Source organism: Esox lucius, chromosome 9, assembly GCF_011004845.1.
Source record: "Esox lucius isolate fEsoLuc1 chromosome 9, fEsoLuc1.pri, whole genome shotgun sequence".
Lineage (NCBI taxonomy): Eukaryota > Metazoa > Chordata > Actinopteri > Esociformes > Esocidae > Esox > Esox lucius.
In genome coordinates this window covers 40,912-55,774 of record NC_047577.1, presented here as the reverse complement: position 1 = coordinate 55,774, position 14,863 = coordinate 40,912, and the positions used below count along the sequence as shown (strand labels likewise).

General features: G+C 42.3%; 1 protein-coding gene across 1 annotated transcript; it reads left to right on the top strand.

The window, feature by feature from the left end:
* The first annotated feature begins 630 nt into the window (after window positions 1-630).
* On the top strand, window positions 631-14,026 carry c9h7orf26 (chromosome 9 C7orf26 homolog). Its single transcript, XM_010866333.2, has 10 exons — window positions 631-718; window positions 1,897-1,963; window positions 2,485-2,592; window positions 2,737-2,851; window positions 2,990-3,096; window positions 3,437-3,605; window positions 4,395-4,672; window positions 9,362-9,587; window positions 9,849-9,888; window positions 13,710-14,026. Exons 2-10 carry the CDS (start codon window positions 1,904-1,906, stop codon window positions 13,927-13,929), a joined length of 1,323 nt encoding a protein of 440 aa, XP_010864635.1. The 5' UTR covers window positions 631-718; window positions 1,897-1,903; the 3' UTR covers window positions 13,930-14,026.
* Window positions 14,027-14,863: the final 837 nt, after the last annotated feature.

The window sequence follows — 14,863 nt, the reverse complement described above, 5'->3', positions numbered from 1 at the left end:
AAATGTGTCATTGTGTCAAGGGGAACTGTATCAAGAATCATGACAGCAGATACTGAACATGGACACATTGCAAAGAGGAAGGGTAGTCGAACCTGTCTGACAGGTATATATGGACACTCAACCTCAGAAATGACCACAGAATTAAATCAGCCCTTCTGTGACACATTCCCCACAAAAACTGTACTTTGTGATCTTCATAATGCTGGATATTATTGCAGGGCTGCCATTCAGAAACTGCTTTTATCCAAGGCCAACGCACAATCATGCATTGGTCTGAAAAGTCATTGGTCTGAAAAGAAACAAAAACTGTGTCTGTCTTCATTTCATGCTGCAAAGCAACAAAATGTGATTATTTTAAAGGGGGGTGATTCTTTTCCATACCCACTGTATATTGTTTGGAGTTTCCTTTATTTTCTCCATGTTCTATATATGGAATTAAGAACATGTTTTGGTATTGTATTTTCCCTCAGGTATTACATTTTCCTACCCAGTTTACTACCTGTACAATAAGCACCGCTTTGCGCTTTTTAACAACTCCTTGCAGAACACCGTTAGACCATACAAAAATGGAAAACGCAAGAACAAAACAAAAAACGCGTTGTTACAGACGCGTGCTGCTTATACTTTAAAGGCTTCCGTAGGATAGTCTCAAGCGGGCTTCCGTAGTTACGCACTGTGGACTACAGTGCCTGTACGCTTTTGTTTCCTCTTTTACGAGGTAAGAAAGGCTTTATATTATCACTAACCTGTAAATATTATTTTTAATTGACTAGTTACACGTTATATCGAGCAATTGTAACATTGGCTCTTAACTTAAGTAGCAAGCAAGCTAAAGATAATACTGGTCAGCGGTCTGTTACTGCTTCCATGGTTGGTTAGTTGGGCTGCTATCTGGTCAAGCTCAGGCTAATTGTTGTTAAATGTGCTACTTCTTGCACTGGTGGGATCGACTTAATTTAAGTAATTATTTCCAATGTTTTTGATTTATTGAAGTTGCGTTAGGGTAGCTTTAGTGATCACACGCGTTATCCCAGGAAATATAGTATATAAAGTAACTGATTCTAATCCGAGACGACAGGTAAAACATGTAGTTTTTATTTTCCTTAACAAGACGGTTAAGACGAATTGTTCCCAGGTCGATGCTGTGTTCTTTGCATTCTTACCTGGTAAAGAAAAACAAAAAAGTGAACTGGTTTCCATGATCGTCCCAGCTAGTTAGTTCTACTGGGGTTAGATTTAACCTGAACTATGGATTGACATTAATGACAGGGCTCCGTCAATTGGATCGGGAGCTTTTATTCTGACCAATCAGTTCCCTCTGCCAAAACCACAACATCATTGGCTGGATTGATTCATCAATCAAATGTATTTTTCTACAAGACAAAACCAAAACGAAGTACAGCAGATAATCATAGTGTGTGTGTGTGTGTGTGTGGACAATAGTATTAATGAAGTTACAGAAGCTAAGTTTGGTGATAATTTAGAATGCACTGGCAATCATATTTCACATGATACACAGATTACTATTATGTCTGTTCACATTAATGATTTTCCATAACAACATGATAATACAAGCTTGCATTGTCTTTTTACACATTTGCCAATTGAACTTGCAACTACAACTCAACGTACAACTACACATGTCTAAATAAAACTCACGGAGCTCTGTCTCTAATGCACTCCATAGTAAACCAGCATGTTAGTTCTATTGAAGGATTTACTGTTACTTGCATGATATACTTTCCCAACATTTATACACCTTAATTGCTGATTCAAGAAAATAAACCGAAAGTACTCATCTAACTTTTCAAGCCTCACTGTGTGTTTTTGGTGTGTGGGTGTGTGTCTGTGCCTCTGTGTGTGTTTGTCTTTGCGTGTGTCTGTGTGTGTTTTTAGGGATCTCATGATGGGAGATATGCGACAGTCATTGCTGCGTCGAGATGCACTGAGTGCTGCTAAAGAGGTTGGAAACACGTCACGTATGATTATATAACCATTATGTGTCATTTTTGTAATAATTAAAAACACAGTTTTTACAGCTTATTGTAATTATGTATTTTGGAATAAAATGGGTTGACTGGTTACGGGTTGACTAGTTATCTATAAACCGAGCAGGGCTCTTAGATCCATGAACACAGGTCAGCTATCAGAGCCCAGAGTCCAAAGTAAACATGGAGAAGCTGCGTTTAGAAGTTATGCTGCACACAACTGGAATAAACTACAAGAAGATCTTAGACGTGCCCCAAACACGCCAATTTTAAAATCCAGGTTTAAAACACTTCTCTTTTCACGTGCCTATGACTGAGCACTTTAACTTAACCACACTGTTTAGCCCTACAGCTTGTATAGCTTCCTATGTTTTTATCCCGTTTTTATTCTTTTTATATGTTCTTATTTTCTTAAATTCTTTTACTACTATGATGTTGTTTTGATGTTTTCATATAAATAAACTTGCTTGCTTACCTTACTGGCTGTCTGTTTCAGGTGCTGTACCACCTGGATATCTACCTGTCTGGACAGGTACAGAATAGTCCCTCCCCTTCGGTGGACACGCCCACTCTGGAACTAGTGGAGGAATTCATACTGCACAGGGTACAGAGACAGAACACTCCTGCAGTGTTGTCACTTCCATTATGTCCTGAACATGGTTTCATAAGTGTGTGTGTTGGTGCTTTTTGTTTGTGGGGTGTGTGTGTTTTTGTGTTGTGTGTTGTGTGTGTGTGTGTGTTTGTTTAGAGGATGAGTGCTTTACAGGAGCTGCAGCTGTTGGAGATCATGTGCAGCTGTTTTCAGGAACAAAGTAGGGATGCTGTGAGACAACTCATCTTCTCTGCCCTGTTCACACTACAAGGTGACCCCTGACCCTGATGTTTGTGTTGTTTTGTTCATACTACAAGGTGACCCGTGACACTGATGTTTGTGTTGTTTTGTTAGCCCTGAATTTATATAGTGTTTTGTATCATGTCTGTGTTTTACTTCTCCTACTAAGGTAACCAGGCAGATGAGAGTCGCATGGCATTGCTAGGAAAGCTAGTTTCCATGGCAATCGCTGTTGGCAGGGTCCCCATTCTGGAGTGTGCTGCTACCTGGTTGCAGGTTAGAATACACTGCACGCTGTTATGGATATTTTGAACTAAGGTGCATTTGAGAAATGTCTGTCTCTCTATTGGCTGGCACACACACCCCTTTACGAGGGATTTTTGTTTAAATTATTTTGATTCTATAATATTTCATTTGCATTAAATATGCAATTCTGACCTAGTTTTCTTTTCTGGAAATCAATAAACTAAATTTAGGGTGATGGTGAAAGCAGGGTTATACATTAAAAAATTCATACCATTTAAAAAACCATGTATGTTTGATGTTGAAGAAATAGAGGAGCAGAAGCTTGAGTGTCTCTTCCATGAAAAAGAAAACAGAAATGTGTGTTTTCCAGCGATCCCATACAGTCTATTGTGTGAGACTAGCCAGTGGATTGGTAGATGACTACTGCTCTCTACTTCCTGGTTCCATGGTTCCGACCCTGAACAACATCAGCTCTTCCTCGCCTCAGTTCTGCTGCCAGTTCATTACTGCGGTCACCACCCTTTATGACCTGTCTACAGGTAAACACACGCACACCAGGCTTTATGAGGTACACACACAGTCACACGCACGCACACATCAGGCTTTATGAGGTACGCACACAGTCACACGCACACACACATCAGGCTTTATGAGGTACACACACAGTCACACGCACGCACACATCAGGCTTTATGAGGTACGCACGCACACATCAGGCTTTATGAGGTACACACGCACACACCAGGCTTTATGAGGTACACACACAGTCACACGCACACACACATCAGGCTTTCTGAGGTAAACACACACACTCACACGCACGCACGCCCACATCAGGCTTTATGAGGTACACCCACGCGCACATCAGGCTTTATGAGGTACACCCACGCCCACATCAGGCTTTATGAGGTACACCCACGCCCACATCAGGCTTTATGAGGTACACCCACGCCCACATCAGGCTTTTGAGGTACACCCACGCGCACATCAGGCTTTATGAGGTACACCCACACGCACATCAGGCTTTATGAGGTACACCCACGCCCACATCAGGCTTTATGAGGTACACCCACGCCCACATCAGGCTTTATGAGGTACACCCACGCCCACATCAGGCTTTATGAGGTACACCCACGCACACACGCACATCAGGCCAAGTATGTTCTTGAAAACAACACTATTTGTTGTCTAAAGGAAACTCTGAGAAACAAATGTACACACTTTGTGTGTGTGTGTGTGTGTGTGTGTGTGTGTGTGTGTGTGTGTGTGTGTGTGTGTGTGTGTGTGTGCGTGTGCGTGTGCGCGTGCGCGTGTGCGTGTGTGTGTAGAAGAGTTGAGTCCCCCAGTAGAGCTGTTACAAATGGTGGTGTCATGGATCCAAGATGATCCTCGGTTGGTCCTCGTCACATTGCTGAACACTCCTGCCTCATCCAGCCAACCAATGGGCTCCCTGGACCTCACACCGCTGGCTGGACTGGTGTGCTGGTGTGTCAAATCCCCATTGGCTTACAGGAGAGACAGGAAGCAGGGCTTGTCCAATGGGATGCCAGATACCAAGCCAGAGGCAGGGCCTCTGTTCTCTGCGCTACATCTAAGTGTTCTGCAGGTGGGCTCTTTACTCCCAATTCCACTGGAAGTTTGGTGGATTGATTTCGCAGGTCTGTAGAGGTCTATCATAGGTACACTTCAACTGTGAGAGACGGAATCTGACAGTTGAAGTATGATTTTTAAATAATTAATTTGCATTTTATTGCATGACAAGTATTTGATCACCTACCAACCAGTAAGAATTCCGGCTCTCCCAGACTTTTTATTTTTTCTTTAAGAAGCCCTCCTGTTCTCCACTCATTACCTGTATTAACTGAACCTGTTTGAACTCGTTTTTTTGATTAAAAAATAATAAAAAATCAGGGCTGATAGTCAGTGTTTTTAAGACTATTGGCCCTGTTTTGTAAATAATAAACACTTGCTTTTTATTAAAACAACTTTTATTTAAATACAATGTAAATATATAGAACATTTAAATTAACACTCAAACTTGGAAAAACTCTCTAAAATCACTTAATTACAGAATTGTGAACTCCTTTTAAATTTTGCAGTTTGACATCAAACCTATTAATTTTCAATTTTTGAACTAGAATCAAAATCGTTACACCCCTGATAATTGCCTGATGCTCAAATGCCTTACGTTCCCCTGGTAACTTTGCGGAATGCTCTACTGCTCTGACGTTCACCTGATAAAGCTTTCTCCTTGTCACGGATACAAACGGTTTGCCTCAACGCATATGCTTGCATGTAGCATGGAATGCGCAGTTAAAGGTGGGAAGGAATGCAATTTGTGGGAGACAACTCATCAGAATTAGACTAAAGGGAGTGATATTTTAACCAAATTTTTCTCAACACTGCTTTCCTGGACTAGCTCTGATTCCTAGCTCTGATTACGCTGGTTGAGGTGCTGCACTCACCATGATGATGGTGACTTTCTCTATCCTTGCAGAAGTTTGACATCATTTTGAGTAAATATTCTCCGGTACAATGAAAGTGTTAACTTTGATCAGATTTTTTATTTTTATTTGGTACCGAGTTGGAATCTAAGTATGAATTCTTGTAACGTCCTTTTTACGTATCATGTATGGGACGGTTTAGATAACGGTACGTATCATGTATGGGACGGTTTAGATAACGGTACGTATCATGTATGGGACGGTTTAGATAACGGTACGTATCATGTATGGGACGGTTTAGATAACGGTACGTATCATGTATGGGACGGTTTAGATAACGGTACGTGTCATGTATGGGACGGTTTAGATAACGGTACGTATCATGTATGGGACGGTTTAGATAACGGTACGTATCATGTATGGGACGGTTTAGATAACGGTACGTATCATGTATGGGACGGTTTAGATAACGGTACGTATCATGTATGGGACGGTTTAGATAACGGTACGTATCATGTATGGGACGGTTTAGATAACGGTACGTATCATGTATGGGACGGTTTAGATAACGGTACGTATCATGTATGGGACGGTTTAGATAACGGTACGTGTCATGTATGGGACGGTTTAGATAACGGTACGTGTCATGTATGGGACGGTTTAGAAACGGTACGTATCATGTATGGGACGGTTTAGATAACGGTACGTATCATGTATGGGACGGTTTAGATAACGGTACGTATCATGTATGGGACGGTTTAGATAATGGTACGTGTCATGTATGGGACGGTTTAGATAACGGTACGTATCATGTATGGGACGGTTTAGATAACGGTACGTATCATTTATGGGACGGTTTAGATAACGGTACGTATCATGTATGGGACGGTTTAGAAACGGTACGTATCATGTATGGGACGGTTTAGATAACGGTACGTATCATGTATGGGGCGGTTTAGATAACGGTACGTGTCATGTATGGGACGGTTTAGATAACGGTACGTATCATGTATGGGACGGTTTAGATAACGGTACGTATCATGTATGGGACGGTTTAGATAACGGTACGTATCATGTATGGGGCGGTTTAGATAACGGTACGTATCATGTATGGGGCGGTTTAGATAACGGTACGTATCATGTATGGGACGGTTTAGATAACGGTACGTATCATTTATGGGACGGTTTAGATAACGGTACGTATCATGTATGGGACGGTTTAGATAACGGTACGTATCATGTATGGGACGGTTTAGATAACGGTACGTATCATGTATGGGACGGTTTAGATAACGGTACGTATCATTTATGGGACGGTTTAGATAACGGTACGTATCATGTATGGGACGGTTTAGATAACGGTACGTATCATGTATGGGACGGTTTAGAGGGTTAGGTTTAGGAGTCCACCTGTGCCAATTTTAAACCAATTAACCTGATTTAGAAAGGCTCACACCTGTCTGTATAAGGTCCCACAAAACCAAGCCAAGCCCATGGAAATCTCCCTTGACCTCACGGATAAAAAAAATGTCAGGCATATCTGGGGTTGTCATAACAATTTGTTATAGCAGTGTTATGTTCCTGGAGCACATTAGGCTCCATCATTGTGAAATGGAAGAAGGTTGGAACCAACAACATTCTGCCTAGAACTGGCCATCAGGATTTGGGCAGCTTCTCCCATGGAACATTTTGGAACATCTGAAAATCCAATTTGACAGAGGTTTAAAGGATCCACTTGGAATAATGTGAGAAATGTCACAAATCCAAGTGTGCAAAGCTGGCACATACCCAGAATACTTTTAAGCAGCTAGAGGCATACCTGGAAAAGACTGTTAAGCTGGTAGAGGCATATTCAGAAGACTCGTAAGCTGGTAGAAGCAAATCTAAAAGACTTAAGTTGATTGCTGACAAAAGTACCACAAGGGGTCGGAAAAGTTGGTCGGAATTAATAAAAAAAAATGTAAAGATTGGCACCAATTTCCTTGAAAAGTGTGGTCTCTTTTATAGGTTGTCGTGTGGATTTATGGCAAATACAAATGCATTAAATCAATTATAAATGAAGAAGTCTATAACACAACAAAATGTGCAAGTGAATGGGTCTGAATTCCTTCTGTAGGCGCTGTAACAAATCTCTTACCAAAGAAACCTTCCATCACCTGCCTGAATGACTACCGCCCTGTAGCACTGACATCATCATGAAGTTCTTCGAGCGGCTGGTCAGAACTCACATCTCCGCCACCCTACTTGACACCTTGGACCCCTTTCAATTTGTATACCGACCCAACAGACCTATGGACGATGCCATCGCCCTGACAACACACACCACTCTTTCCCACCTGGAAAAAGGTAGCACATATATCCAGGAGTCCAGGAGGGAGGGTCTTAACACCTCCCTCCTGGACTTTCTGATGGGCAGACCTCAGGTGGTGAGAATGGGCAACCTCACCTCCTCCGCACTGACCCTGAGCACTGGAGCCCCCCAGGGCTGTGTACTCAGTTCCCTCCTGTACTCCCTGTTCACACATGACTGCATGGTCTCACACAGCTCCAATGTTATCCTTATATTTGCAGACGACACCACCATCCTGGGCCTCATCTCCAACAGTGATTAGACCGCTTACAGAGAGGAGGTAGAGAACCTGGCTACATGGTGCTGGGACAACAACTCTCTCTCAGTGTTTGCAAGACTAAGGAGATGAGTTCAGGAAGCAGTGGATGGGGGTCATGCCCCCATACACATCGATGGTGCTGAAGCAGAGTTTCTGACTTCAAGTTCCTCTGTGTGTTCATCAACCTCACTTGACCTCACTCAAGGCAAGCAACCTCTGCAGTGAAAACTGCCCAAAAACACCTATACATCCTGAGGAGACTTGGCCTGTCTGTAAAAACTCTCACCAAGTTATACAGGTGCACGGTTGAAAACATCCTCTCAGGCTGCATTACGGCAGCTGCTCCACTGCGGATCGCATCTCCCCTTTGTGCAAGGCATCTACCATACAAGATCCCTGAGGACAGCACGGAACATCATTAAAGATCACAACCACCTAGGCTATGGTCTGTTCACAATGTACTTCAAAAACAGTTTTTACCCCCAGGCCATTAGGCTCCTCAACCAGCAACACTGATCCATGATCATACTAATCACATATGAACATTCCAGATGCTCTGATGCCCTTTCAGGTACTTTTAATGTGAATAGAATATTTTTTTGTATGTAACATTCATGGACATATCACACTCATTGTATCTATAATATTCAATACTTCTACCCATATTGTTGTTATTCCCCGTCCAACTCTTTTTAAATTGCTGCTAGTTTGCAGTATGTGTGTTTTGTATGTTATATTAGGTATATTATTGCTATACTTGCTGTATCTATAATATTCAATACTTCTACCCATATTGTTCATATTCCCCGTCCAACTCCTTTTTTTATTTTTATTTGTTGCTACTTTACATTGCTATGTAAATTATTGTTATATTTTTGCTTTATATATTTTTTTATTCTTACTACGTAGATGTCGTGTGCCGTGTCACAAGAATTTCATTGTGCAGGATGACGCTGTGTTATTTGGTGCATTCGATAAATAAACTATCACATGTATTTAGCAGTTTAGATAATATTATCATCTAAGAGCCGGAGTTAAATACAAATCTAACAAACATCTGTTTTCATTTTTTCAAATATGATAAAGAAGTATAGGAAATCAACAAAGAAAAACAGAAAAATACTTTTTTTAACTGCACTACCCATTTAAGAGGTCATAAATCGTATTTCCCAGGCGTCCTGGCTCAGATCATGTTTAGAGATTAGAGTTGAAAGGTTATAATCGTTTATAATCCTTTTCAAGGTACTACTCCTCCTCCCGGGTGTGCTGAGAGAGAAGGGACTTCTGGGTCGTCTGGCATTGATGCAACCTGAACAGCTGACATCGTTGATCTCTGACCTCTCACGTCTTCTGGAGGAGCTGAACCCTCTCCAGGGTGACACACAAACACACACCCAGCTCACACTGGAAAGGCTAGCCCAGGCTCTGCAGGTCGCCATGGCAGCAGGGGCATTGCTCTGCTCTCGAGGTAGGCATGTCATCCTGTGGGTTCTACAGTTGTAATGTCCTGTGATGCAGTGTTGATGTAATATCCTGTGGGTTCTACAGTTGTAATATCCTGTGGGTTCTACAGTTGTAATGTCCTGTGATGCAGTGTTGATGTAATGTCCTGTGGGTTCTACAGTTGTAATGTCCTGTGGGTTCTACAGTTGTAATGTCCTGTGGGTTCTACAGTTGTAATGTCCTGTGATGCAGTGTTGATGTAATATTCTGTGTGTTCTCCCCACAGAGGACCTGAGAGCTCTCTGTTCCCACCTCCCACACAACAAGTAAGAACCAATCGCAATGCACCCCTTACCCTCACCAAATACACCTTCATAAACCTGTACCATGTCGGAAATTGAGATGAGATTTGTTATTTAACTTTGAATACTAACATTAAACAAAGACTACTGCACAGAACTGAAATATAACAAAATGCCAAGTTAGTTACGTTAAAAGTGTGAGCAGATTGGCATATCTGCTTAAACTGAAAAGATGCTGGGGAACCACTAGAGGGGTAAACTATGAGGTCATTTGAATATTTTGATATAATATTTTTGGTGCTGCCATGAGTTCTTCAAGGATGTTAAAAAAAAATCCATACTCTTACCCATTTAAATGTCTTTGTCTACTAAATCCACTTTTCAGACATGATTTTGGTTCTCTTGGATGCCCTCTTCTGTCCATCCTTAAACCTGCATTCTCCCTCCTTATTCATTGCTGTGCATTTTACTTTATATTCCGTCCATTTTCTAAAACTAAAACTCATAAGAAATAACAAAGACAATTGTGTTGGAAGTTTCTGCGCAGTGCAATGTCTTTACTGGCAGCTGTAGGTAGTTTAGAGACTGGTACTCAAAAATCTAACACAATGGAATAATTATTCAAACTAAGAAGTCATATCTAGTGTTGTATTATTTTAAAACACAAGCTATGTTCCCTCATTTATAATATAAAAGGGATTAATTAAGTGGGTTTGTTTTGCAACTGTTCAACAGAATCAAATTCCATAATTTCCTTTCCTTTCAGGATATGTAAATTACTCATATTTCTCAGATATACATACATTACTCGTGTGTGTGTGTGTGTGTGTGTATATGTGTTTATATAGTGGGGAGAACAAGTATTTGATACACTGCCGATTTTGAAGGTTTTCCTACTTCCAAAGCATGTAGAGGTTTGTAATTTTTATCATAGGTACACTTCAACTGTGAGAGGGTTAGGGTTAGAAAATCCAGAAAATCACATTGTATGATTTTTAAATAATTAATTTGCATTTTATTGCATGACATAAGTATTTGATCACCTACCAACCAGAAAGAATTCCGTCTCTCACAGACCTGTTAGTTTTTCTTTAAGAAGCCCTCCTGTTCTCCACACGTTACCTGTATTAACTGCACCTGTTTGAACTTGTTACCTGTATAAAAGACACCTGTCCACACACTCAAACAAACAGACTCCAACCTCTCCACAATGGCCAAGACCAGAGAGCTGTGTAAGGACATCAGGGATAACATTGTAAACCTCCACAAGGCTGGGATGGACTACAGGACAATAGGCAACAACTGTTGGCGCAATTATTAGAAAATGGAAGAAGTTCAAGATGACAGTCAATCTCCCTCGGTCTGGGGCTCCATGCAAGATCTCACCTCGTGGGGCATCAATGATCATGAGGAAGATGAGGGATCAGCCCAGAACTACACAGCAGGACCTGGTCAATGACCTGAAGAGAGCTGGGACCACAGTCTCAAAGAAAACCATTAGTAACACACTTATGCTGTCATGGATTAAAATCCTGCAGCACACGCAAGGTCCCCCTGTTCAAGCCAGCGCATGTCCTGGCCCTTCTGATGTTTGCCAATGACCATCTGGATGATCCAGAGGAGGAATGGGAGAAGGTCATGTGGTCTGATGAGACAAAAATAGAGCCTTTTGGTCTAAACTCCACTCGCCGTGTTTGGAAGAAGAAGGATGAGTACAACCCCAAGAACACAATCCCAACCGTGAAGCATGGAGGTGGAAACCTTTCTGCAAAGGGGACAGAACGACTGCACCATATTGAGGGGAGGATGGATGGGGCCATGTATCGCGAGATCTTGGCCAACAACCTCCTTCCCTCAGTAAGAGCATTGAAGATGGGTCATGGCTGGGTCTTCCAGCATGACAGCGACCCGAAACACGCAGCCAGGGCAACTAAGGAGTGGCTCCGTAAGAAGCATCTCAAGGTCCTGGAGTGGCCTAGCCAGTCTCTAGACCTGAACCCAATAGAAAATATTTGGAGGGAGCTGAAAGTCCGTATTGCCCAGCAACAGCCCCGAAACCTGAAGGATCTGGAGAAGGTCTGTATAGAGGAGTGGGCCAAAATCCCTGCTTCAGTATGTGCAAACCTGGTCAAGAACTACAGGAAACATATGATCTCTGTAATTGCAAACAAAGGTTTCTGTACCAAATATTAAGTTCTGCTTTTCTGATGTATCAAATACTTATGTCATGCAATAAAATGCTAATGCATTACTTAAAATTTTCTGGATTATTTTTTTTTTATTCCTTCACACAGTTGAAGAGTACCTATGATAAAAAATACAGACTTCTACATGCTTTGTATCAAATACTTGTTCTCCCAACTGTATATATGTTTGTATGTATATACAGGTGCATCTCAAAACATTTTGAATATTGTGGAAAAGTTCATTTTGTTCCATAATTGAAATCAAAAAGTGACACCATCTATTCTAGATTCATTACACATAAAGTGAAACATTTCAATACTTTTTTGTTTCAATCTTGATGATTGCAGAAATAAAAAATCCAGTATCTCTAAATATTAGAACAAAAAAGTATAATCAGCTAATTAACACAAAACACCTGCAGGATGGATTCCTAAGTATGTTAATTTGCCTGTGGCACTGCTGAGGTGTTCTAGAAGGCCAGGTTGCTTTGATAGCAGCCTTCGGCTCGTCTGTTTTGTTGTGTCTGGTATATCTCATTTTTCTCTGGACAATACTCCATAGATTCTCTATGGGGTTCAGGTCAGCCGAGTTGGCTGGCCAATCGATCACAGTAATACCATGGGCAGCAAACCTGTTACCAGTCGTTTTGGCACTGTGGGCAGGTGCCAAGTCCTGCTGAAAAAGGAAATCAGCGTCTCCATAAAGCTTGTCAGCAGGTGGAAGCATGAAGTGCTCTAAAATCTCCTGGTAGACGGCTGCGTTGACTCTGGACTTGATAAAACACAGAGGACCAACACCAGCAGATAACATGGCACCCCAAATCATCACTGGGATTTCTGATGCTCCCAACACACACGCGTGTGTGTTGCTTACCTGGAGAACACATGGCACCAGGATGCACTATGGGAAGGAGGAAAGCTGGTGGAGGCAGTGTGATGCTTTAGGCAATGTTCTGCTGGGAAACCTTGGGTCCTGCTGTTCATGTGGATGTTACTTTGACACATACCACCTACCTAAGCATTGTTGCAGACCATGTGCACCCTTTCATGGCAAAGGTATTCCCTGATGGCATTGGACTCTTTCAGCAGTATAATGTGCCCTGCCACAAAGCAAAAATGGTTCAGGAATGGTTTGAGGAACACAACAACCAGTTCAAGGTGTTGACTTGGCCTCCGAATTCCCCAGATATCAATCCAATCGATCATCTGTGGGATGTGCTGGACAAACAGGTCTGATCCATGGAGGCCTCACCTCGCAGTTTACAGGACTTAAAGGATCTGCTGCTAACTTCTTGGTGCCAGATACCACAGCACACCTTCAGAGGTCTAGTCGAGTCCATACCTCGAGGGGTCAGGGCTGTTTTTTGGGGCTAAAGGGAGACCTACACAATATTAGGCAGGTGGTCATAATGTTGGGTGTGTGTGTGTGTGTGTGTGTGTACACTCAGTACCTTGCCAATGTATTCAGAACCCTGAACAATTTCTCTTATTTCTAAATTACTGATGGTAAAGAATTGTACAAATTATGCATATATGTAAGAAAAATACAAAAACAAGGATGTTTTTAGGCTCTTCAATATTGGTGACCCATATTGAGTCATGGCCCCTAGGTTGGGAACCCATTTATATTGCTGATAATTTGTTCTTCTGGTTTCTCAGCTTGCTCCAGCTTGTGCTGTCTGGACCAGTGCAACAGAGTGCCTTCTACCCACATGTCAACACCCCTCCTCTGGGCTACAGCCCCCGCCCCCTGGGACCTCACCTTTCTGCTCACTCTCCTCACCCCACTTCTCGTTCTCCTCACCCCTCCTCCTATCCCTCATATCCTTCTCAGCCTTTCATTGCAGGCATGGCCTTCCCTTTTCGCCCCAGCCATTAAAGAGACAGAGGGGTGTGAGGACATGACATATAACATTGGCTTTTTGAATTGGATTATTTGGATGAATGTTTGTCAAATAAATATTTTTTACTATGTTTGTTACTTTTTTCTTGTTAGCAACATTAGATTCATGTTATTACGCATTACGTTTTAATCATTTAACTGATGCTGTTATGCAGAGAGTCAGTACAATTCCAGTGGATGCTACTGTGCCATCACATAATCAGTTGTTGCTGTTTTGATTGAAGCTGAAGGCCGCCGACAGGGTTCTGGTAGAAGCTGAAGGCCGCCGACAGGGTTCTGGTAGAAGCTGAAGGCCGCCGACAGGGTTCTGGTAGAAGCTGAAGGCCGCCGACAGGGTTCTGGTAGAAGCTGAAGGCCGCCGACAGGGTTCTGGTAGAAGCTGAAGGCCGCCGACAGGGTTCTGGTAGAAGCTGAAGGCCGCCGACAGGGTTCTGGTAGAAGCTGAAGGCCGCCGACAGGGTTCTGGTAGAAGCTGAAGGCCACTGACTTAAGGGGACCAAACCAGGACTCTTGTGTATGCGCATGTTAATGCACGCACACATGTATGCGCTTATGCACGCATGTTGGTCATCATGCCTGCTTGTGGTTGGTGGAGCGGGGGGAGGGGGGTGCTTTGATGAGAATTGTTGCTTTGCCTCAAAGTTCTACACAGTTGTTAGTTTGGCTCTGACTCTTATGTGGAAACAAAGTATTATTATTATTACTATTTTAATTGTGGTGAAAACCGGAACAATTTGGTAGTGAATGTCTGAAAGGGGACATTTTAGTGTTTTACAGATATTTTGAAAGGGCCCGGGACACCCAGCTTAAAACCGAGACAATCCCAGGCAATCTCTGACTAATTTCGGATCTGATGAACGCTAAAGGCCGCCAACCTAAAATTTCTCACCAAGTCTGGTCATCGTAGGAC

Excerpts from the sequence above, each read along its gene's own strand:
- c9h7orf26 (XM_010866333.2), top strand. The coding sequence starts at position 1,904 with ATGATGGGAGATATGCGACAGTCATTGCTGCGTCGAGATGCACTGAGT. Across the intron at positions 2,593-2,736 it reads AGGAATTCATACTGCACAGG|AGGATGAGTGCTTTACAGGA; the intron begins GTACAGAGACAG and ends GTGTTTGTTTAG. Across the intron at positions 4,673-9,361 it reads TACATCTAAGTGTTCTGCAG|GTACTACTCCTCCTCCCGGG; the intron begins GTGGGCTCTTTA and ends ATCCTTTTCAAG.